This window comes from Cupressus sempervirens, chromosome 6 (genome assembly GCF_028749045.1).
Source record: "Cupressus sempervirens isolate cs-2001-9-10 chromosome 6, ASM2874904v1, whole genome shotgun sequence".
Lineage (NCBI taxonomy): Eukaryota > Viridiplantae > Streptophyta > Pinopsida > Cupressales > Cupressaceae > Cupressus > Cupressus sempervirens.
The window spans coordinates 298,991,315-299,014,536 of NC_143123.1; the positions used below are offsets into that span (position 1 = coordinate 298,991,315).

Genomic DNA, 23,222 nt, shown 5'->3' on the forward strand with positions numbered 1-23,222 from the left:
ATGGAATGGATGCAATTTTGTGCTTTGATTTCACTTTTTACTATTGCATGATTTCCTATTTTTGTATTAGTAGATTAGAGCTTTGCTTTGAAAATGAGTTTCTGGTTGCTCTAAAACCTCATGGCATGATTTCTGAATTTCCTATTTGACACTTGCATCCTTCAAAAAAGGTTTCCAGGGACTATAGTAAATGCAAAATTTGAGAGCCTTTTTCGTTCCTCTGGTATACTCATGAAAATTAATTAAGTACCAATCATTTTAAAGCTTGATGATTTTACTTTCCAATGAAAAACAATGATGGGAATTCCATCTTAGAGATTTGCCCATCTGAATCATGTTACTGGTGCCAATTGCATGTTTAGATTTATTCAACAAGCAGATGGTGGCAGATAGTATGCCAAAAATTACAATTGATCGTTCATTAGAAGTGGTTCTGAGTCTAACTCAAAAATCTTATTTTTTAGTTGGGCAGTCTAGTGAGCGATTATGCACTTCGTATCACATTGTCCTTTTTCAGCACTGTATATTATAAATTTGCTCTGTTACAACTTCTTGTGTGCTTGTACAGTGTATGCAAATGGACACAAAAATACACCAATTGAGGCATTTGCATGACAAACGTTTGGACTAGACAGTATTGTTTCTGCAAGAGATGTGATAAAACAAATAGAAATTGGATTAATAATGGAAATCAGTTGATTATGAAATGGACAAAGGACAACCTCTATATAGCTAAGTAACTTTAGATTCAACTATAAGAAATTCACCTATTATATTAGAATAAAGTAATAATTTACTTGCAATTGCTAATTAGAATAGTCCAAAAGGTAGTTTGTTTAACATGTATTAAAAACATAGGACTATATACAATAACTTAATTATAATACATGAAGTTTGAGCTTTTATCAACATAGTTCTAACATTATATCTATTTTTCTGACTTGAGAGCTTTACCTGCCAATTTCGGGTATAAAGTTTTCAAAATCAGACTCAAGTTTGAATCAACTAGGGTTCCACATTTTTTCATGCCAAAAATGATCCATGATAAACCTTTTGTTTCCGTGTGAGTCTAACTGCAATGTGGCAATACCAAGTGTTAATACATATTTTTCTACTATTTCAATTTTCCAAACATGAAAAAGGTGAATAAACCCTTAAAATGTGACATGATTTCATTTTGCTTATTTTTGTGAACTTGTCAAGTGATGGACATGATATTGAGAGGGTTTTCAGGATGTAACTTTCAGTTGATGGTGTGAGTTCTTGACTTCTTAGAGGCATTGAACCTCTAATAGCACATTTCTAGAGTCAATTCTAGTTTACAATCTCCAATTCCCCTTTACTAGTGAACTTTTTCAAATCTTAAAATCTAATCTATTATAAAAAAAAAAGCTTCTGTTGAAATCTAATTAATTATTTAATATTATTATTTATTACTATTGAAAAAAAGTACAACATATATAGAAACCAGAACTGAAAAAAATTACCCGGAGAAGTTGAAAAAATCTGAGTTAAAATCTAACTAATATTAGTAATTACTTATCTCCATATAGTACTCTATATGTTTTTATTTATTTTTAATATAAATATAACAACAATATGATTAAATAGTAAATGCTATATATAATGCTACTAACTCATTAAATATAATTATACATACATAAATATTTGTAGTTTATCATTATACTCATAGTTTTTTTCCTCTTGTCAGAAGTTTTTTATTTTATTAAATGTCATAAAAGTCAAGTACATTAACCCTCCTCGGAAATTTCAACGAGGAAGATTTGTCCTTACATCATTTTGTTACTTTCAAGAACAAGACAAGCACCTGTACTCTACCAATTCCACATAGCAACATTCCATGCTGAAAAATAGAGTTTCAACACGAACATTCACCCCATCAAACTTGTAGTCACACAAGCCCCTTACAATTCCCTTTACTAGAGTTCTTGCTTTCCTGTCTTAGGGAGCTGTTAATCTCACACTAAAAAAATGACATTGTACTTGCATCAAAAACTTCATCTTTGGCCTACCCTTTCACACTGCCATCAACTTGAACCATGCCTCAAAAAATAGGGTTTTCCTCTGCAAAGTCAATTAACTTCAATTTTGTAACATCTCCCCCTTGCCAAAACACTAGAGCAACAAAAAATTCTCCCCTCAGGAGGGCAACAATCCGACAACAATCTTGCTTCCTATACCAAAATTCCCCAAAATAGCCTTCATTGTGGTTTACCTACAACAACACAAAAAATAACACAAAAGAGAACTAAAAGTCAGCAAGGCCATGCAAAGACCAACATGTAAACACATGTTACATCACATCTCACCTTTAAGCACTAGAGTCACAAACCCACGAATTCTCTCATCCATGAGAGCATCCACCTTCCATTCTAGCTAGGATTCATCCTCCCTTTGCATTTGTGGGTCTTGTGCTCGTTGTTGTAAACTAAGGACCAGTGCAACTTCATCTTCTAGGTGCCAATACACCCTTAATTTCACTGCTTTAACATCTTCATCTAGCACATGTTCTATAACCAACAATTTAAGGAGGTACCAACCCTTTCGGGCTTGCTTGAATCTTGCATTCCTTTGTCCCTTGCTAAACCGTCAAACAAAGGGAACAATCTGTGTTCCTTCAATTTTATCTATCCCTGAGTCTTGGTCTCCCATCCACATACCCAACTTTGGGATGGAGAAATATAGGATTTCTTCCATGCTAAGTCTAGCATTGGCTAGCACCAGTTTCTACATTACATACTTTATTCGTGGCTTTTGCTCACCCAACTGAAGGGTCCACACCATTATCATTGAGAAGACGCCAATGTTGGTGCAGTGCTTGTTCATCATCTCAAGAACATTTCCCCTAGTAGTAGCTCTACCACCTCTGTGAACAAATTATGCCTAAACTCAAACATCCCATCCATGCACTATTTCTTCGCCTTCCCATAAAAGGGGTGCAGCTGGTTTGCACAAGTAAATGTGGAGGACTCCTTTTTGCCCTGCAACTCCGGATCTAACACTTCCTTGTGAAGAGAGTTTCCTAAAGGGTTTTAATTGCTTGATAAAAAAGAGACTGTACTATCGATGGAATGATGGACATTCCTTACCTCATTAAATGTGGCACACAACACAATAAGTACAATTCGCTTCCCATTAAACACTGACATTACATTCATTTAAAATGCATGAATTTGTTATCTCAAGTTCGTGTGGGATTGAGGCTTAAGAATTTTCAACTCTGATATGCAAACATCTGCCTAATTACTCTTGGGCTGTCACACGTTCTTTAGTTAGTTCCAGGTGTTTATTTCTCCATCCACATGTGGGACTAAATCTTTAAAGTTCTCCACCACCACTTCATTTAAATTCAGAGTAGAGCCCAATTAGACATTCGGCCTGCTTCCTTCTTACCCATCCTTTTGTTGTGTGAAAATCTGAAGTCCTCCAAAGTTGTAAGTTCCTGTCTAATGCTTGAGATGTAATTTTGGAGGTGCCAAGCTTCCAATGATCTCTTTATTATTGCATTTATAATTATGAGGGAATCACCTTCCACTTGTAGTTTTCTCACACCTAGCTTCTTTGAAGCTTTGATTGCTAGTAAGGCATATTCTACCTCTGCAACATTATTAGTTCCGTCTTGTAATCTCTAACCACCTAAAGCAATTAGGTCACCATTGGCATCTTTGGTTATAACACTTGTGCCTAATGGGCTTGGATTACCTTTCGAGGCGCCATCAAAGTTGCATTTCCACCACCCATCATGTAATTTTCCCTAGACCATAGGCTCCCTAGGAGCAACAATGAGATCAACCTCATTAGGTCCATTCATTGGCACTTATAGTTTGAGAAGGAATTTGTATGTTGAGGTGTGGAGATTGGGATTGACAATGTTGAGGATGGTTTATGCGGATGTCTATGGACAAATAGATACAACATCAATCATTGGTGCTAGGTATTTTCTTTTGTTTGTTGAATGATTTTAGTAGGAGAATGTCGATGTTGTTTCTTGAAGACCAATTTAGATGTGTTTAAAGAGTTTCAGAAGTTCAAGCCATTAGTAGAACAATAGCCAAGATATGCCATTATAACTCTTGGGTTTGATAATGGAGTTAATTCTGTGGAAACGAATTTAGAGGCTTTTGCACTTATTCAAGAGGGGCAAGGAAATTTTCTTAAGTCATGTAATCCGCCAAATGAGCTCATATATGTCTTGCTCAGAAATCATACACATTCAATGAATTTCCTTGAAGTTAAAATTTTTTTTTCACAAGTGTTCATATGCACCCCCAAGCGCAAATCCATGGGTTTCATTGAATATGTTCAAAATGCAAGATCTGCCAAGGGGTCTCATATGTGCCCATGATTTTGTTGAAAGCATGATTAGAAACATGATATTCATATGGGGGAGTATTGTAGAAACATGATTAGATCATTATCATGATGATATGTTACATTCATGACTGTATTTGTCATTGATGTCAACATAGCAATTTTTTGTGGTATCCGACAGAAGAACATCGGTAAAGATCAAGTTGGTACGGACAGATCGTTGAGTACTTTCAGTAGAGAGGTTAAGGGGAGATTATACTATGTGTCTAGTATACACAGCTAACCTCGGAAGCATAAGATATTAAGTCTGGAAGAAGTTATGCAAAATTTGGTGAAGATTGTTCTGAGATAAAGTTTACAGAGGCATGTTCTAGTAAACTTGTTATATCTCTTAGCAGAGTTGTTACTCTGAGAAATTGAAGTTAAAGATGCGAAGAAGACATGTTGGTGATGACGTGGCTAAGTTCGCTCATCATAATGTTACGTGTATGGAAAGTTATTCAAGTTGCAAGGTGAAAGATTAATGTTATCGCTAAGTGTAATGTGTTCTTAATATGGTCCTATAATAATTAATTGAGAAGGTGTAACAATCGACTCAAGGAATTGTTTTATGGATTTGGTATAAAGGAAGGACATTTTCCTTTATCATGTATGGATGAATGTGAATGATTGGAAGTAGCACAAAGAGCGGAATGCGAAGATAAGCAAAGCAGAGTAGAAGTGAAGGAAACTTCATTGTCGAGGTTTTATTGCGTGGTCTGAAGTTTGACACTTGGATCTGAGGTTTGTGATTTGTTTTACAAGGTCTGACAGTGATTGGTCTAGTTGATAGGACAGAGGAAAGAAGTTAAAGTACAATACACACAATTATTCTGCAAGGAATAGTTGAGAGATCAGTTGGACAATGAGTTCACTGGTCTTGCCCCAGAAGCTGTTTGGACAGTGGGTCCTTTTCTGTCTTCTACAACTCCTAACAGGGTTGGAATCTTCTAACAAGGATTCAAAGTCTCCTAACAGGGACTCATATGTACTAAATGTTGCAATAGACTCCTAACAGGGTCCATCCTCTAACAAGGAATATTTATATTAGTACATCATCTTGTGGGCAACATTCCCACTGAGGTTTTCCTTCTGATCAAGGGTTTCCCTAGTTAACATATTTGGTGTAATTGTCTATGTGCATCTTGTTATGGTTGCTATTTACTTTGGTTGAATGGATAAGATTGTTTAAGGTTGATAAATGTTTTGATTATTGGATAATTGATTCGCCTCTCCCCCCCTTTCAGTTATCTTGGTGGACTATTGTTTCTAACAATTGGTATTAGAGCATCAGGTCCTTGAAGATAAGGCTTAACAGCTTTGGGAAATCCTTGGTGAGTTATTTCAAAAAAGATAGTCCCGAGTCTGATGGAGGAGATTTTGACACCCAAAAAGATGGAGCTTCTTGGTGAGAGATTAGAATTGTGTACAGAATTGAGCATTGAGCTTCAGGATAGAGGCACAAGGAAAGATAGATCAAGATTCGAAGAAGACATGAAGATCAAGGAAAGTATTAATCTCCTCATGAAAAGAGAGCCAGAGGGTATAGAAGTTTTTGCTTGTTGGACATGTAATGAGTTTGGTCATTTTTCATCTACATGTCCTACGAGAGTAAGGAAAACTAGAAAGAGTTCACTTTCTGGTGAAGATGAAGAATTTAAAGCAAGTATGGAAAGATTCTTGAATGATTGTGATGATAAAGATAATGAACTTGAACTGGTTAAGAAAGAGCAAGTAGTAGAAGAGATAGCTTTGGTAACTATTATTGATTCAAAGGCTAACCATGAAAATGTGGAATTTATCATCAGCAATGATTTGCAAAATGGGAATCAGATTGAAGAGAAAAGATTCAATTCTAGTAGAGAAGAAAGAGTTGAGTTGAAGACCCTTGAATAGAATGGTATAGTAGAGAGAAGAAATAGGTCAGTAACAGAAGCAACAAGAGCTATGTTAGCTAAGAATGATGTATCCAAGATGTTTTGGAGAGAAGCTATGAATACAACACTCTACACTATGAACAGAGTGCAAGTCCGGAAAGACACAAACTAGACCCCTTATGAGCTGTGGTTTGGTCACTCACCTATAGTTAAGTATTTTAGAATTTTTGGTAGTAAGTGTTATATCAAAAGAGATGATGATATTGGTAAGTTTGATGCTAGAAGTGATGAAGGTATATTTCTTGGTTATTTATTGAAAAACAAGGCTTATAGATGTTATAATTTGAGAGCTAAGACTATTATGGAAAGTGCAAATGTAAGAGTTGATGAGAAATTCCGGATACAAGAAAGAGTAATTGATTACAATTTAGACGATGATGTTGTTACTAAACCAAGGAATGATTAAGTATTGCTTGAGACTAACAATGATTTGCAGAATGAAGGAGAGCTAAGGTACGAACAAAGCTCGAAACCTTCAACAAAGCCAAGAGTTGAGATAACAACTCCTACGTCAGGTAAGAATATGACAAAGAATCATCCACCCAAGTAGATCATCAGAAGTAGAGATAAAGGTGTGATGACAAGAAGCAGAATCAATGAAGAACTATGTTCAATATCTCAAGTTGAACTTACGAATGCAGATGAAGCATGTAAAGATGACTATTGGAAGCAAGCTATGAAAGAGGAATTGGATCAGTTAGTAAATAATGAGACATGGGAATTGGTCCTCATACCATCAGAGAAGAATGTGATAGAAACTAAATGGGTATTTAGGAACAAGATGAATGAACAAGGCAAAGTTGTAAGGAACAAGGGAAGATTGGTATATAAAGGTTACTCACAACAAGAAGGAATAGACTATGATGAAACCTATGCTCTTGTGCCAAGAATAGAAGCAATAAGGTTATTCTTAGCATATGCAACATATAAGAAATTCAAAGTATATCAGATGGATGTCAAGTCAACGTTTTTGATTGGAGAACTTGAAGAAGAGGTATACATAGAACAACCTGAAGGTTGTCCTTTAACAGATGACCAGTACATCGTATGCAGATTGAAGAAAGCATTGTATGGCTTGAAGCAAACACCTAGAACTTGGTATGCAAGGTTAGACAAGCATTTGACAAAGCTTGGATATAGAAAATGTATGGTAGATAGTAATCTCTATTGGAAAGAAATTGATGATGGATTAATGATTTTGGTAATATTTGTTGATGATATCATATTTGGAGGAAATGATGATGAAAGTGACAAGTTTGCAAAAGAAATGAAGAAGGAATTTGAAATGAGTATGATAGGAGAAATGAAATATTTTCTAGGATTACAAATTGTGTTTGAAAGATTTACTGAAAAGGTTTGGTTTGGAAACATGTAAACCCATTGGAACACCTATGTTAACTAGACAAAAGTTATCTACAAAGGAGGAGACACCTACTGTTGAGCAGAAGAAGTACAGATCTATGATCGGAGGATTGCAATATTTGACTCACACAAGGCCGAATATAGCAAATGCAATTGGAATTGTTGCAAGATTCCAAGCTAATCCCAGAGAAGCACATTATGCAACAGTCAAAAGGATATTTAGATACTTGAAAGGAACAACAGAGCTCGAATTGTGGTATGATAAATCTAATGATTTTGCTTTATATGCTTATATTGATGTTGATTGGGCAGGTAGTATGGATGACAAAAAGAGCATCAGTGGTGGAGCCTTCTTTCTTGGAGGAAGATTGGTTTCTTGGCTAAGCAAAAAGCAGGATTGTACTTCACAAAGTACAACAAAAGTAGAATATGTTACAGCAGCAAACAATTGTAATCAAGTTGTTTGGATGAAGTAGATGCTGAAGCATATAAGGATAGAATTCAGTGAACCTGTTGTTAGACATTATGACAACACAAGCACAGTAAATATGTCTAAGAATCCAGTGTTGCATTCTAAGACCAAGCACATTTCTATCAAGTATTACATGTTGAGAGAGAAAGTTGCAGAAAAGGAAATTTGATTGGAGTATGTGAGTACTAAAGAGCAGATTGCAGATATTTTCACTAAGTCTCTTCATAAAGAGACTTTTGAGTATTTGCGAGGTATGCTAGGGGTTATGCCCCTTCCTACATCAGAGTAGATGATGCAAGAGTGCATCAGTCCAGTGTAATAGAGCACTATTGTTTGTCTGGACCGAATGTTGATGCTTTCTGTATAAGGGAGTATCTGTGATGGACAGAGTCATCTAGGACTCTTGTTGATGTTGTTTTTGAACAGTGTCTTTGGACACTTGAGCTAGTAAAAAACAGTTGTTGTAGAGTTTGATGGTTGCTGAAACCTTTGACATTGATGTCAATGGGGGAGAAGTATAGCATGAAAAACAAATAACATGAAACAAAAGTACAACATGGAAAAACAATTTGATGTAAAGCACATTGAGGTATATCAATGGGGGAGAATGATTGATAAAAAGGATTTGAAAAGAAAGGTTAACAATCTTTTGCAGTTGGTATTCTTGGAACATAGATGTTAATGCCAAAGGGGGAGATTGTTAAAAGCATGAATGCTGATGATATTCCTATGGGGGAGTATTGTAGAAACATGATTAGATGATTATCATGATGATATGTTACATTTATGACTGTATTTGTCATTGATGTCAACATAGCAGTTTTCTGTGGTATCTGACAGAAGAACAACGGTAAAGATCAAGTTGCTATGGACAAATTGTTGAGTACTTTCAGTAGCGAGGTTAAAGGGAGATTATACTATGTGTCTAGTAGACACAGCTAACCTCAGAAGCATAAGATATTAAGTTTGGAAGAAGTTATGCAAGTTTCGATGAAGACTGTTTTGAGATAAAGTTTATAGAGGCATGTTCCGGTAAACTTGTTATATCTCTTAGTAGGGTTGTTATTCTGAGAAACCGAAGTTAAAGATGTGAAGAAGACATGTTGGTGATGACGTGGCTAAGCTCACTCGTCATAATGTTATGTGTACGGAAAGTTATTCAAGTTGCAAGGCGAAAGATTAATGTTATCCCCAAGTGTAATGTGTTCTTAATATGGTCCTATAATAATTAATTGAGAAGGTGTAACAATCGAATTAGGGAATTGTTTTATAGATTCGGTATAAAGGAAGGGCATTTTCCTTTATCATGTATGGATGAATGCAAATGATTGGAAACACCACAAAGAGCGGAATGCGAAGATAAGCAGAGCAGAGCGGAAGTGAAGGAAATCTCATTGCCGAGGTTTATTGTGTGGTCCGAAGTTTGACACTTGGATTTGAGATTTGTGACCTGGTCTACAAGGTCTGACAGTGATTGGTTCGGTTGATAAGACAGAGAAAAGAAGTTAAAAGTACAATACACACAATTATTTTGCAAAGAATAGTTAAGAGATCAATTGGACAGTGAGTTCAGTGGTCTTGCTCCATAAGCTGTTTGGACAATGCGTCCTTCTATCTTCTATAACTCCTAACAAGGTTGGCACAACTCCTAACAGAGTTGGAATCTTCTAACAAGGATTGAAAGTCCCCTAACAGGGACTCATATGTACTAAATGTTGTAATAGACTCTTAATAGGGTCCATCCTCTAACAAGGAATATTTATATTAGTACATCATCTTGTGGGCATCATTCCCACTTTTCCCTCTGATCAAGGGTTTCCCTAGTTAACATATCTGGTGTAATTGTCTATGTGCATCTTGTTTTAATTATTGGATAACTGATTCACCCCCACTCCCCCATTTATCTTGGTGGACTATTGTTTCTAATAGATTTATATTACAAAAACTTGTGGAAAGTTGGTCGAATATATATAGAAATTTGGCATATAGACTATCATTTCCTCATGTTAGACATTTGGTATCATTTCATCACAATCAGTTTAAAAGGGGCCAATGGTTTTAAGGTATGTTCCCTAGGTTCATAGGTTGTAGATATTTTGACAAAGCCTTTGGCAAAACTTAAGTTTGAGTTTCTATTGGAGATTCCGGATATGACAAAAAGACAATTCCCTTGTGTAAAGGAGTAATATTCTTTTGTAGCCGTTGCAGGTAGCAGTCTCTTACCAGTTCTTCATATAGTATATATTTTGCTGAATTTTCTGAGATGGAGAGGTTGAATTTTTTTTGCTGAGGGAATTCACATCCATCAATATACATACAAACAAGAGTGGGAAAGCAGTCCCAAGACGCAAGAGGTTGTTTAATGCTAAAAAAATGCATTTGTTACAGCTCCAAGATGTAGAAAACTTAAGCAGTTCTTTTCGCTATGGGCATGGTGATATTAGATGATGTATAAGGTACACTGCGTCTTTTGGCATGTCCAATGCTACTATTAACTTGATGTAAATAGAGATAATTGGGCCATTTACAACATGTTGCCATAAAGTAAATGCAATCCCTTGTTGCTTCTGGTTTTAGGATATAGACTCATTCAATGTTTTTTTCACCTCTTTCAGCAAAATACTGGATTCATTAATTTTATATAACATTCTTTTGCTATCTTTAGCTATAAAAGCAAGGTTGCATGGGGACTGGGGTACTTGGTGTACTTAGGTACAGGTACAAGTATTTTTCATAATAGGGGACGGGGGTACTTGGGTATGTCAAACATTATTTTTAATTATACTTTTATATTGATAGAAAATCTGAAATTATGAGTCATGACAATGGTTCTTCAAAACAAGAATAGTGATATAGTTTGCAAATGCAATGTAATGTTTTCAGTTTCAGATTTGCTATATATTTGTAATAATAATATATGATAAATGTTTAGATGCATAACAGAGAAGGCAGACTTAAAAAATGAACAAGAAGATCATAAATCATATGACAATGACATGTTGCAAATGATTAACTTCTGACTTGAACAGTGATAAAGTTTATTGTTAATCAATATTATATCAAAGTTTCAAACTGATTAGGGACTGAACTAAGCTTTGATAAACAAGAAACTGATATGTAAACAAAAAAAACCCAAAAAATTTCAGAAATCTTAATCAAGGTCCTTAGCTATAATGCTCTCCACCGAGTACCCAGTAGTTGGGATACGTGTACCCGGTACTTGGGTACTTGGGTACGAGTACCCATGCAACCTTGCATAAAAAGTATACAAATCAATGGTATGATGTCATTCATATCTAGAACTTTGTATTAGCAAGTTTAGTTAATTGCTAGGCTATTGTTGCAAACTATACATATGCTTAAACTTACTCTTGGGCCCTGAATTTTTTAGAAAGTGAATAAATTCTTTTTCCTATTATCAAAGACTAAAGGCTAACAAAGTGATTCAAGATGATTTCATAGACTGCATTCCCTGCATGCTTTTAAATATTTATAATGTAATGTACAGGGGCATATGTTTTGGCAATTACTGCTCGTGAATGTGTTGGATCTTATAGGGGCCATCCCATTTTTAGGATTCAAGATATGCGATTCCTGCCTTGCAATTCTGCTTTGCAAAAGTCAACACCACAGGAGGTAAACATTAATTCTATGTAATTTTTTAATTTTGATATGTCAACTTAGGTTCTCAACTATATGTATTATGAACTAATGGTTTAACAGAAAAAAGCTGAGGAAGAGTTTACCAAGCTGTTGAGGACTGCAGAGAAAACACCTGGCTTGTACTTTTCATATGATGCAGATTTAACTCTAAAGTAAGGTCACAGTTTGCTCACTTTAGTTGTTGGATAATATTTTGGGTGTATGCAAATTATTTGAGCACTATGTAAATATTGTTCTGTTATTAAAAAGTATCACTACTTATTTGCTTGCATGTGCAATGCTGGTTCTGAAGTGCACAAAGATCTGACAATTTGAAAATTGAGTCCAAGATGCTGCCACCTTGGAAGCAGGTATGGAATTTTTAATTAAAATTTCAATTTTGTTACTCAAATAAATGCCCATTTTTTAAAGTTTCTTTCAACATTATGATTTTTGCATACTCATGGTAAATCATAACTTTGCCTTTATATTGTAGAATTTTTTTTGGTAAGGATCCCTATTGAGAAGTTAAATGAGTAAACAAATCAAAAAAGCTAAGTGTAAACATACTTAAATGCAGATAAGGTAAAAAATGACATCCTCACGTGGAATGCTGATGACTGGTAGCAATAGCCTGATAGTCTTAACTCTGAAGCAAAATATAAATAACAAACTATCTTTGTAAAACTATAAGTAAATACAAGTACAACATCAAAATGGTCTACATCTTCCACTTTCCCTTTCCAATAGCTCTTGTAAAAACTATTGGAGTGGTAGGAGGTTTAGTCTAAGAAGTCCGTTGTGCCTGTTGGTTCCCAAAATCGCAAATTGGAATCCTATGAGACTTGCTTGCTCGACGTTGGGATGTCCAACCGGTTAAGGCCAACTTGACGGGATTGAGCGATGCGATCCAAATCCTCTGCACTTCTAGTTCTGCAAAACCAAGGTGGGTGTACCTGATCTTGAACAACAACCTTAAATCCAAGATGCTTAAAGCAGATTGGTTAGAACACGAATACAACAAAAGTTCTCCAAATGGCAAGAATTATAGAAAACTTCAAATTTGCAAATTATCAGTTAGGAATAAAAGTGAATGATTGTATAATTGCGATAATGTTTCAAATAAAGAATAATTATAGATTAATTCAACAAATGAATATATTAATTCCTCAAAGGAAAGAAATGAAAAAATTGCTCGCATATGAATTATGAATCAAGAGCAATATAAAGACCAGTGCTTAATAAAATGGCAATTAGAGTCAATATTATAAGTTGAAACATACAACTCTATAAAGCTCAAGGCATTTAAACTATAAACAATTTTAACAATTCAGATGCAACGGATCAATTATATAAACACAATTTTAAACTAGTCTAAGATGCACTTTAACTCCTGCGAAGACAAACTAGACATAAATATGGAAACAATTAAATATTTCACAATATCTATGTTTATCAAGTTTAAAATGCAAAAATGACCCAATCCACTTATCCAAATTTTAAAATATTTATAGAAAATAAATAAAATATTTATAAAGGACACAATTTAATAATAGTTAAAACTCCAATGCAAATAAATAAAGTAGATACGCTTACAAATTATGCTGGAAATAAAATGACAATAAAGACATTCTTTACAGATGATCCATCTATTGTGAATTTATCTGGATCGCACACAATTCACCCAATGATTCAATCCACGGGCTTTGTTCAAGAATTCATTTCTTCACCAATAAATGAATATAATATATCATAGCGCATATAGTATGGCAATTTTTAGAAAGTATATATGAATATCTATTATTGCTTGATTTTACATATATTTATAAGGAGCCAAAAGGCATCGGTTGCATTTCCAAACACCGCACCCCTCCATAACAAATAACTAAGTATTTGTGATCCTTAAATGTAACTTATAATATAATTTGGTATTATTCAAAGGAAACGAAACCAACAATATTTCGTAACCAGTTAGAGAGATAATATAAACATGGGCATGGACGATAACTTTTGGACATATATTGTCATTGCATTTCTCTCCATATGTTAGGCTTCATCTCTTGTACTCTGCCCTCAAGAAACAGTCCTATTGCGCTTGCAATCTCCACACTCCAGATCCACATGGACTCATTAATATATTTGTGGAACTTTTAATGAGAAAATGTTGTAGATTAAGGTATCGAATTCTTGATGAAAGACGCTTCAGGAATCTTCAGATTTTAATCGTATCTCCTCTTGAAAATGTCTCAAGATGCTCCCGATACCATATATAGGGCTCGTGAAATATGTAACCACGTATTGCATAGATCCTCATCTTCGTCCATGCATTTCGCTTCCCCTTATATACCGTAAACTACTGAGTCATCTCCATCCATGATTTCTTCAGAATATAACCGCAAAAGTACTCGACAATCTCTGTTTCGCGTGCAATGATTGAAGACCTCTGCATCATATACATCTCCTTCTTTCGTGTGCAATCTGCAAGGAACAAAAAACAATACGATTAGACCTTGTTATCCTCAGACTCATATGTGGCGGAAGTTGTCGTTTATCTGATTGAGGCATCGACATGATCGGGGTTGTCATAGACTAGTCTCAAGCCTGGAAGGATCCAAAAACAAGTGGTCACAGGAAGCCTCTTAATCTCGCCTCTCCTCATTTTCTCGATTTTAATCCCATTTTCCACTATCCGCTTGCTACACATACAACCAGTCCTAAAGATAACATCCCATACTTGTTCATACTTGCTCATCAGATCTACACGCCCCTTCACTTGGCACCTGTAGTTGACTGTATATAATTTGATCGATTGGAATATCTTCTCTTCAAATACTGATTTGTTCCATTATAGTCATTTCCATATTTCTGTGAAACAAGTGACAATTTCTGGACTTGATTCGATTATTGTATCAGAACCAAAATTGTTTTCTTCCTAGCTATCGCTGTTGTTTATATTATGTGATTGTGACTATAATTTTTCATTGCCTGCAGATAACAACACAATTGTTGATGCTAACTCATAACATTGATATTTATAAATCCAATCTGCCAGTTCTGTTGGTGCCTCTGATGTACATCAATAAGTGCCATGTTACCAGTGACTAAATGGCAGAATCATGACTTTTACCTCTGTTATATCCTTTGTAACAGAAATATAAGGCTGTAGATGATCGCCACAAATCTGGATGCCACTCATAGACAACTCAGTTCATGCAAATTTCCAGTTTTTGTGTATCGTCGTGCATATTTGCATAAATGAAAAATGTTGTGAGTAGAGATATAATTTGCAAAAAATTTATGCTCCATTAGTGCCTTTTCCTTCTCCTCTGCACAACTGGCTGTGACTCGACTTATATTATCAAACACAACAATAGGCATTTTATATTGACTACATCATCCCCCCTCTGAAGAAAAGAAAAGTCATCCTCCAGACAAGTATACATCAATATCCAAGAAGACTAATGACAAGAGTGTATATAATGACTTGTACTGCACAAACTCAAAGTTGTATTGTACCTGAAAAATAAAATGGGGGGTTTGCTTGGCAGTCCCTATTAGCGGAGTGTGACTAATAGTTAAACTCTTTGTCATTGGTAAAGTTGTGTATTTTATTGCCCAATCAAACTTATTGTGATAAAACATTTTATCATCCACATATTTGCAATTTTTTAATCTATGCTTGCAACACAATATAAATTCTGTTTCCATGTGTGTCGGATATATATTTTTTCAATATGGATGCTTACTTTTTGCTGTAATTATATTCTTGATTAAATTAGTTGATGGGTTTATATGGATAGGATAGTGTAATATCTCTTCCTTAAGTTGAAGAAAAATTGTAGCAGATTTAAGCATTTGTTTCTCCTTCTAGCACAGCCATACTTCTCTAGGAGTGGTTGATGTCATTATTTTTGATATCCCTGTCAAAATAAGATCTATATAATTAAAATATTATTGATTAAATTAAAGATAAAATAATTAAAAAATATAATTTTTTTATCATATTAGTAATGACATAACATTCTAATCATGTTATAATAAGATCTATATAATTAAAATATTATTGATTAAATTAAAGATAATAATAATTAAAAAATATAATTTTTTTATCATAGTAGTAATGACATAACATTCTAATCATGTTATAATATAACATGTTAATAATCAAAATATATAAATTGACATACATAATATGCATTAATAATAATAATCATACAATAATAGTAATAATTTATTATTGATAAATCCAAAAAAGAGGAATACTAAATCCGAAAAAGAGAGATTGAGAAATATGGAGGAAATCATATGAAACTAGAGGAAGATCAATAAATAGAGTAAGGTCTCAATAGGGGACATTAGAAATGGTATCAGACCTGTGATTTTAGAAATATTGGAATAGAAATATTGAAATAAATTTATCGTTACATCAAAATAATATTAATGATTTTAGAAATATTGGAATAGTGTAGAGAACGGACATGGTATGCTGACACCTAAAACAAATTACTAGCAGAAAACATGAGCTAATAAGATGAACAGGAACACAGATATTGTTCAAGCAAAAAGTTTCAATATGCAACAGCAGCCAAGGGCATTCAATTTTGTAATGGTGAATAGAGTTGGCATTCCATTTGTTTCCCTGATTTATCCACTACTTCCTGGCATCTCAAACATGTTCATATAGATATCATACTCTTGACACTAAAGGAGCAATTGCTAATGAGACTGATTGTACCCATCCGGGAATGATCTGCCAACACCGAAGGAACAAGTTCTAGTTTCGATGAAATTCACCTTATTACGTCAATGTTAAGTCGGCCACAGTTTCTTTGCGCTTTATAAGCCTTTCCAGTTAGTGCGAGCTTTTAAATGTGATTTCTTGGATATTAGTTTCAGCTGATGATTTTTTGGTAGTGTCAGTAGAGCATTCTAGAGTATAACCATCATGCTAGAATAATAAATGCATTGGCCTAAACATGCTAAAAGGCTATGCAAGAATTTGTTTGACCCAGCTAAATCCTTAGATGTCAAGTTTCAGAAGCGTGGTTTGTCTACTCAGCTGTATTCGCTCTGTAAAATACTAAAACGAAAATAGTTCAAAATTAAACTGCTATTATCGTTTGAAGCATAGAAGATGACACATCCATTTTATATTGAATACTTTAATATTAAACTGCAAAACACTGTCTGATCGTTTTTGTGTACAAATTGCTACATTACATAGCCTATTAATAATATCATATTACATATATTTTCAACGTGAACCAACAACAATAGATTGAAAATGAGATGTTTAAGAAAGACATATATATACACACACGCACAGGGGGATATTTGGTGGCACATTCATGAAGAGCAAAAACATTGATTTTAAAAAAATAGGAAGATCAAATATATTCATAACAATATGAATTGAGACTAGCATTGATAGGGGTTGAAAGAAATGCATTTAGGAGCAAATGGATGTCAAAACCAACTCGAAATTAGAATGCTTGAACATAGTCAATAAATAGAAGGATTACACAATGAGCAACCCTTACTTTTTCTTTTTATTAGCCACTATACTTTTTCTTTTTAATAGACACTATTATTTCACATACTCAAAATTATATAAGTGGAAGACCATAATATTTTACCTTCTAATTGGACAATACTATGATTTCACATACTCAAATTCATATAATTGGAAGATCATAATATGATTTCATGTAATCATAATCATTTTGGCATCAGGCCTTCTCATAAATGGAATCACCAACCATATTATATTAATTTTTTTGCTTTAGACAATACAATGTCGGTAATTGTATGACAGTTCACCATTTGTTAAGTTGTTAGTTAGGAGGAACAATATACAGGAATACGTAGAATATGTCTGCAGTCCAAGAAACCAAACACAACAATAATACAGGCATTAAACAAGTGGTAATCATAAATGAGCGAAGGGAAAATAGTGAACAGTTATCAGGCTTGGTAATAAGTCCTCCAAAATACCTGGCTGAAGAATCACGTGCTGGGAAGAACATACCCAGAATCAAACATTCTTTAGACTTGGGATGTTTCTCCCAGTCACCACTGAATGATGTTTTATCAACTTTGATGTCGCTAGAAGGCACAAGTTTGTAAGAAGAATATACAAAATCAAACAGCAAGAATTACATTTGGTGAGCAGCACTATAGATATATGATATACCAGAAAATGACATAAATTCAGATCAGCAATCAGTGAACAGAGGAAAAAAAAACCTAGTAGTATATGAAAAAAGGAATAAACAGTGCAAAATTGTTTATGAATTCTCTCATAAAAGAGAAGAGTATAAGCAGAACAATGTATTTCAGAAATAAGAAAGTGTAGAACAATGATGTGGGAAATGTTGGTCGATAACATTCCAAAATAGACTTGTAATTTGAAGGGGCTTGCGCATGGCATTCATTTAATATGTTGGAGTTAAATGGGAGTCGTCAAGAATTACATGATGATAAATAATGAAGAACATAACTGTATGTTAAATATAAGCACATCTCTTACATAGTTAGGGAACATCATTGGACAAGTAAGGAAGATACTAAGATTATAACACAAAGCTTCATACATCTCTGTGACTGGTATGTACACTATTGTTTATTTTGATTATGCATAGTAATAAATTTAGGTAATGATAGAGTGTTGTCATTATTTAAACATACATGCTCAAGACTAGTTGTTATTTCTAAGTCAAAAAGGAAAAGTAGAGATGCGTTCAAGGAGAGGCCTGTGTAAATCTGGCCAATTGGTTGTTCCCAAGATAGGGCAGAGATCAGTGGCCCCAAGCGCCTTGTGCACATGTCCAAAAAAGGTTGAAGGGCTTGAATCTGTATAACATTGAGGAAACCATTGAGTTTGGTGTCTTAGCAACTTGTTACATCTACACATTCTCATAGAGTGGAATAATAACAAGGATAGCATGGTCTTCTTAATTCACATATAGTTTATTAAATTTATCTATAGGGTAGTCTGAAGGGACTATGGTATGTACACTATTGTTTATTTTGATTATGCATAGTAATAAATTCAGGTAATGATAGAGTGTTATCATTATTTAAATATACGTGCTCAAGACTAGTTGTTATTTCTAAGTCAAAAAGGAAAAGTAGAGATGCGTTCAAGGAGAGGCTTGTGTAAATCCGGCCAATTGGTTGTTCCCAAGATAGGGCAGAGATCAGCGGCCCCAAGTGCCTTGCGCACATGTCCAAAAAAGGTTTAAGGGCTTGAATCTGTATAACCTTGAGGAAACCATTGACTTTGGTGTCTTAGCAACTTGTTACATCTCCACATTCTCAAAGAGTGGAATAATAACAAGGATAGCATGGTCTTCTTAATTCACATATAGTTTATTAGATTTATCTATAGGGTAGTTTGAAGGGAAATAATGGAGGTGTATTCAGGGAGAGGCTAATGTAAATCCAACCAATTGGTTATTCCAAGATAGGGTAGGGATCAATGTAATGTCCCCTTTTGGGACATTAAAAATTCTAAAGTCAAATTTGTAAAATATTAATTTTGGCTTAAAGGAGCTTAATGAAAATTTATAAAATGGGTCAAATTAATATTATTAAGTGGGTCAAAGGTGACAAAAAAGAATAAGACGAAAAGATAAAAGGGTTGAAGAGTCACCATAAAGCATTAAGAGGAAGTCTCGTTCATTTTTCAACTATGCTTGGTTTATGATTCAAATTTTCGGTTTTCTCTCTTGGAGAGCTTTTTGGGAAGCTTCAGCTTTCATCCAGCTTGAGGACGCAAACCCTCGTGTCGGTATACAGTGGACACAAACCCATTGTCTGTGGAGACGTCACATCGGGTGTCTCACGTGTGGTTACAGGTTCTTTTCTTAGTATTCCAATCTGACTGTAAAGCTGTGTTTAAGACTGAATTTTCCAATACTAGTTATCATATTGCTGATGTATAATGCGATAACATATTTTGGGGTATTTTATGAGAATCTATTGGTTTATATTGCATCTTCATTTTCTTATGTTCTGAAAATTTATTGTGAGAAAAGTATTGGGAAAATATCCTTTTGGGATATTACAGTGGTATCAGGGCAATGCATCTTGCCATCCTAAAGGGTCAAATTTATGCATTTAAAATATTCTCATACTAGAGTTTTTATCAGAGGCAAACTATCAGAAAGAATTATTAGAACAAATTTGGTTGCCTATGAGTTTCAAAGTAACAGCACAAAGGTTTTACAGTTCTCTTAGTCTTATCTGGGTTTGACGAGCAAAACTTGTTATTCAACTTTAAAGTCTTTGCCCCTGCAAGCATTATTCCGACTGGAGAAATTTGGATAGTCGAAAGTATGTTATAAACTCTAAATATTCTAGCATAAAGTTGAGCAATGTTGAGCCTTGAGTATATTTTGGGGCATGATTTGTGAGTAGAAGCCAAATGTCGAGGATCATATATTCACATTGCCGATTATTCTGTGGTGGGTTCCAAAAACATTATTCTTTAATCACCTACACAGTTCCAAATATTATACCAAGACAATACTCTGCAATATGTGAAGTTTGTAAGGAGTTTTTCGTGCAAAGCTTTCACCTCACTTGGATTCTATCGGTTTATGAAGGATATTTCATTTATATTTTTGGCAGGCGTCCTCAATAGTCAACGATTAATGTTTTGATAATACTTTGTGAACAGTCTGAATTAATTGATAATACTTTGTGAACGCACAAATTCTTTCTGCCAAGAAAAAATCACCAGCCCAGTCTTCGTGGCAAACTTAGGTGGCAAAGGACAAAGAGCCAGTTATAATTTTGCAGGATTGACCCTCAAACGTTATTTCGTGCTATTTGGTAACGACAGTTTGAGCGATCAAGACTCAGTGCAAAAGTTTCAGTCTAGGAGATGTAACTATTGGTGAAAAGGATTTATTTGCATGCCAGTTATTGGCTGTGTTGTACATATATAAGAGTGTAACAGATGCAACTCTCTAGTTTCCTAATGCCGTTACTTTGTTAGAAGGGCGTTACATTAATTCATTACCTATAGACTACCATTACAACAGTTGGATATTATATGCATCCATTTGTTTACTTATTTCAACAGGTGTCCCAATAAACTGAAACGTTCCATTCAAATAAGTGACCTGTCTATAAAGTTGTGAAAGTTTCTTTCTGCTTCAAGAATCATATAGGGCGGGCAAATATCATTTCCAACACTTCTGTTTTGAACAGATACTACACGGAAACCTGCAACTATGTGAAGACTCAGTGGTTCGACATCGTAATCTATTCACAAGAAGGTTTATATACTGTCGAACAAAGTATCAACAAGCTTGGACATCCTATAACGTCAATCCTTACGGATCTCATATAATTGAATCTGAATGCATTTTAATACTCCTCTAGTGAGATTGTCATAAAAAGTTTAATGTTACCATGAATAACATATGAATCTTACGGCAAGTCCAAGGATTAGTTTGTGGTTACATGGAGGACATACATATAATTCCAGGCATACAATATTGGTTGTAAGTAGTTGTTGTAGAGGCATGGGTGCTGCCAACATTGGTCTGCAAGGTAGATACGATAGTTCAAATCATTGTAGAAGAACTGCTACTTTCAATAGGCCTTGCTTCCTTATTAAGTGTTAAATGTGGAATTTGGGAATTACCTACATGACTATTTTCCTTCTGTATTCAGGTATGTGGCATGATTGTTGACTGGGTTGTTAGTTTGCTGACACAAAATTAATTCCAAGTTTACCACATTTGCAAGCAGCTGCAATCAACTGAAGGTTTTAGCGTAACGTTGCCTTTTGCATACAGTGAATGCCTTTGGGATAAGCCATCCAAATCTCTGTACTTGTTTGGACTGAACAATGACATACTTGTAAAAGAAGTCAAACTGTTTGGCAAATCGCTCCAATATTGGTGGTTCGCAAAATTGGGTTCAAATCTGAGTGTTGTTAAGTGCATGGGAATTGCTTACAAAATGCTTGATTATAATACCATTAAAGGACTTATGGGAAAGACGTGGTCTGGAAAAAGTCAGAAAAGATCTAGTTAAATTACAAGAACAATTAGTCCAAAATTCACAATTTGATGTAAGAACAGAGGTACTTGATATGTATGGTGAATAAAACAAATTCCCTTCACAGATTCAGAAAGAATTACCCTTCATTGACTACATGGATTTCCATCCAAAGCTACAAAACAAGACTGATATGGTAAAAAAGTACTATGAATTGGCCCTGGGTCTTCTTGCAAAGGATAGGTGCAAACAATTGCATGAGGAATTTTCAGCAGTCAAAATCCAGGTTACAAGTGTTTTGGAAAAAGAACAACCAACTACCAGCTATTTACAACCTTCACATGATCATGGGATAGATGTTAATAGTGGCACAAGTTCGTTGACAGATAGTATGGAGTTAGAGGCTTCTTGCAGGACTGTTAATACTAGCACTCTTGATGGACATGTTGATAACACATCGGGGAAGATTGTCCACTCAGCCAATGATGAAAACTCCACACCTTTTGTGAATGATGATGCTGACATTGATTCAGACCTACAGGTCCCTATATATGGTATGGACTCTTCATGTGATGCATTTATTTTTGAATGCGATGCTGCCCCAAATTCTTCTTCACAATTGAGTATAAATGATGGCACTGATGACATGGATATGTATGCTGAAACACTTTCTCCCACCTCGTACGCATTTGACTTATCTCATACACCTACTAGTTCACCTTATTTGGAGAGTCAAACGAAAGTAACGAAACATAAGATTATTGCAGCTCTATCACATTTTGATAACATCTATGAGATGGTTGAAAAACACTTTTGGAGGGAACAATTAGAGAGGAGACAAAAAGGGCACAAAGAAGAGTTCTCACATTTGCAGGTAATTAAGGAAGGAATGAGAACAATGAAATCAGATTACCTATAGCTCCTTTCAGATTGGGATTATCTTTTTGACCGTACACAAACTTTGCTCTCATTGACTCTTTGGCATCCTGATGATGGATCATGTAGTATGATCCGAAACGTTGATGAAAAAATTCTTACACAATCTTTCTCAGAAATTAATACAACTTACACAAACTTACTCAAAAGCACTAAGGAAGAAGGAAGCAAAAGTAGACGTATGTACCTATGAGTTCATGAATGCCAAGGACACCCTCGAGGCTACTTTAGTGGTGTTTAATGAATTAGAAAATCAGATTGTTGAGTTAAATCAGAATTTAGATTTGGCATTCTCTAATTCAGCCCAACATTCAAATGTGACCATTGAGGAGGTGGTCGGTGATAATAGTGTGAGGTTTGATCAGGTTAAGTTGGATTCATCCACTTCTAGTCGGCAAATTGTACTTTATGATGAGCCATTGATGAAGGTTGAGGTTATGCATTGTGACTATATAGTGATGAGTACTCATCACTTTTCATTTAAT

At 34.7% G+C, this 23,222-nt stretch overlaps 1 protein-coding gene across 2 annotated transcripts in view; it reads left to right on the forward strand.

The window, feature by feature from the left end:
* LOC149552390 (phosphoinositide phosphatase SAC7-like) overlaps positions 1-23,222 on the forward strand; it is a 197,352-nt gene that overhangs the window by 14,943 nt on the left and 159,187 nt on the right. For both annotated transcript variants that reach the window (XM_089787934.1, XM_089787933.1), the window contains exons 4-6: positions 11,651-11,778; positions 11,866-11,957; positions 12,098-12,155. In XM_089787934.1, coding sequence (XP_089644060.1) covers positions 11,651-11,778; positions 11,866-11,957; positions 12,098-12,155 — 278 coding nt within the window. The remainder of the gene's footprint in view (positions 1-11,650; positions 11,779-11,865; positions 11,958-12,097; positions 12,156-23,222) is intronic.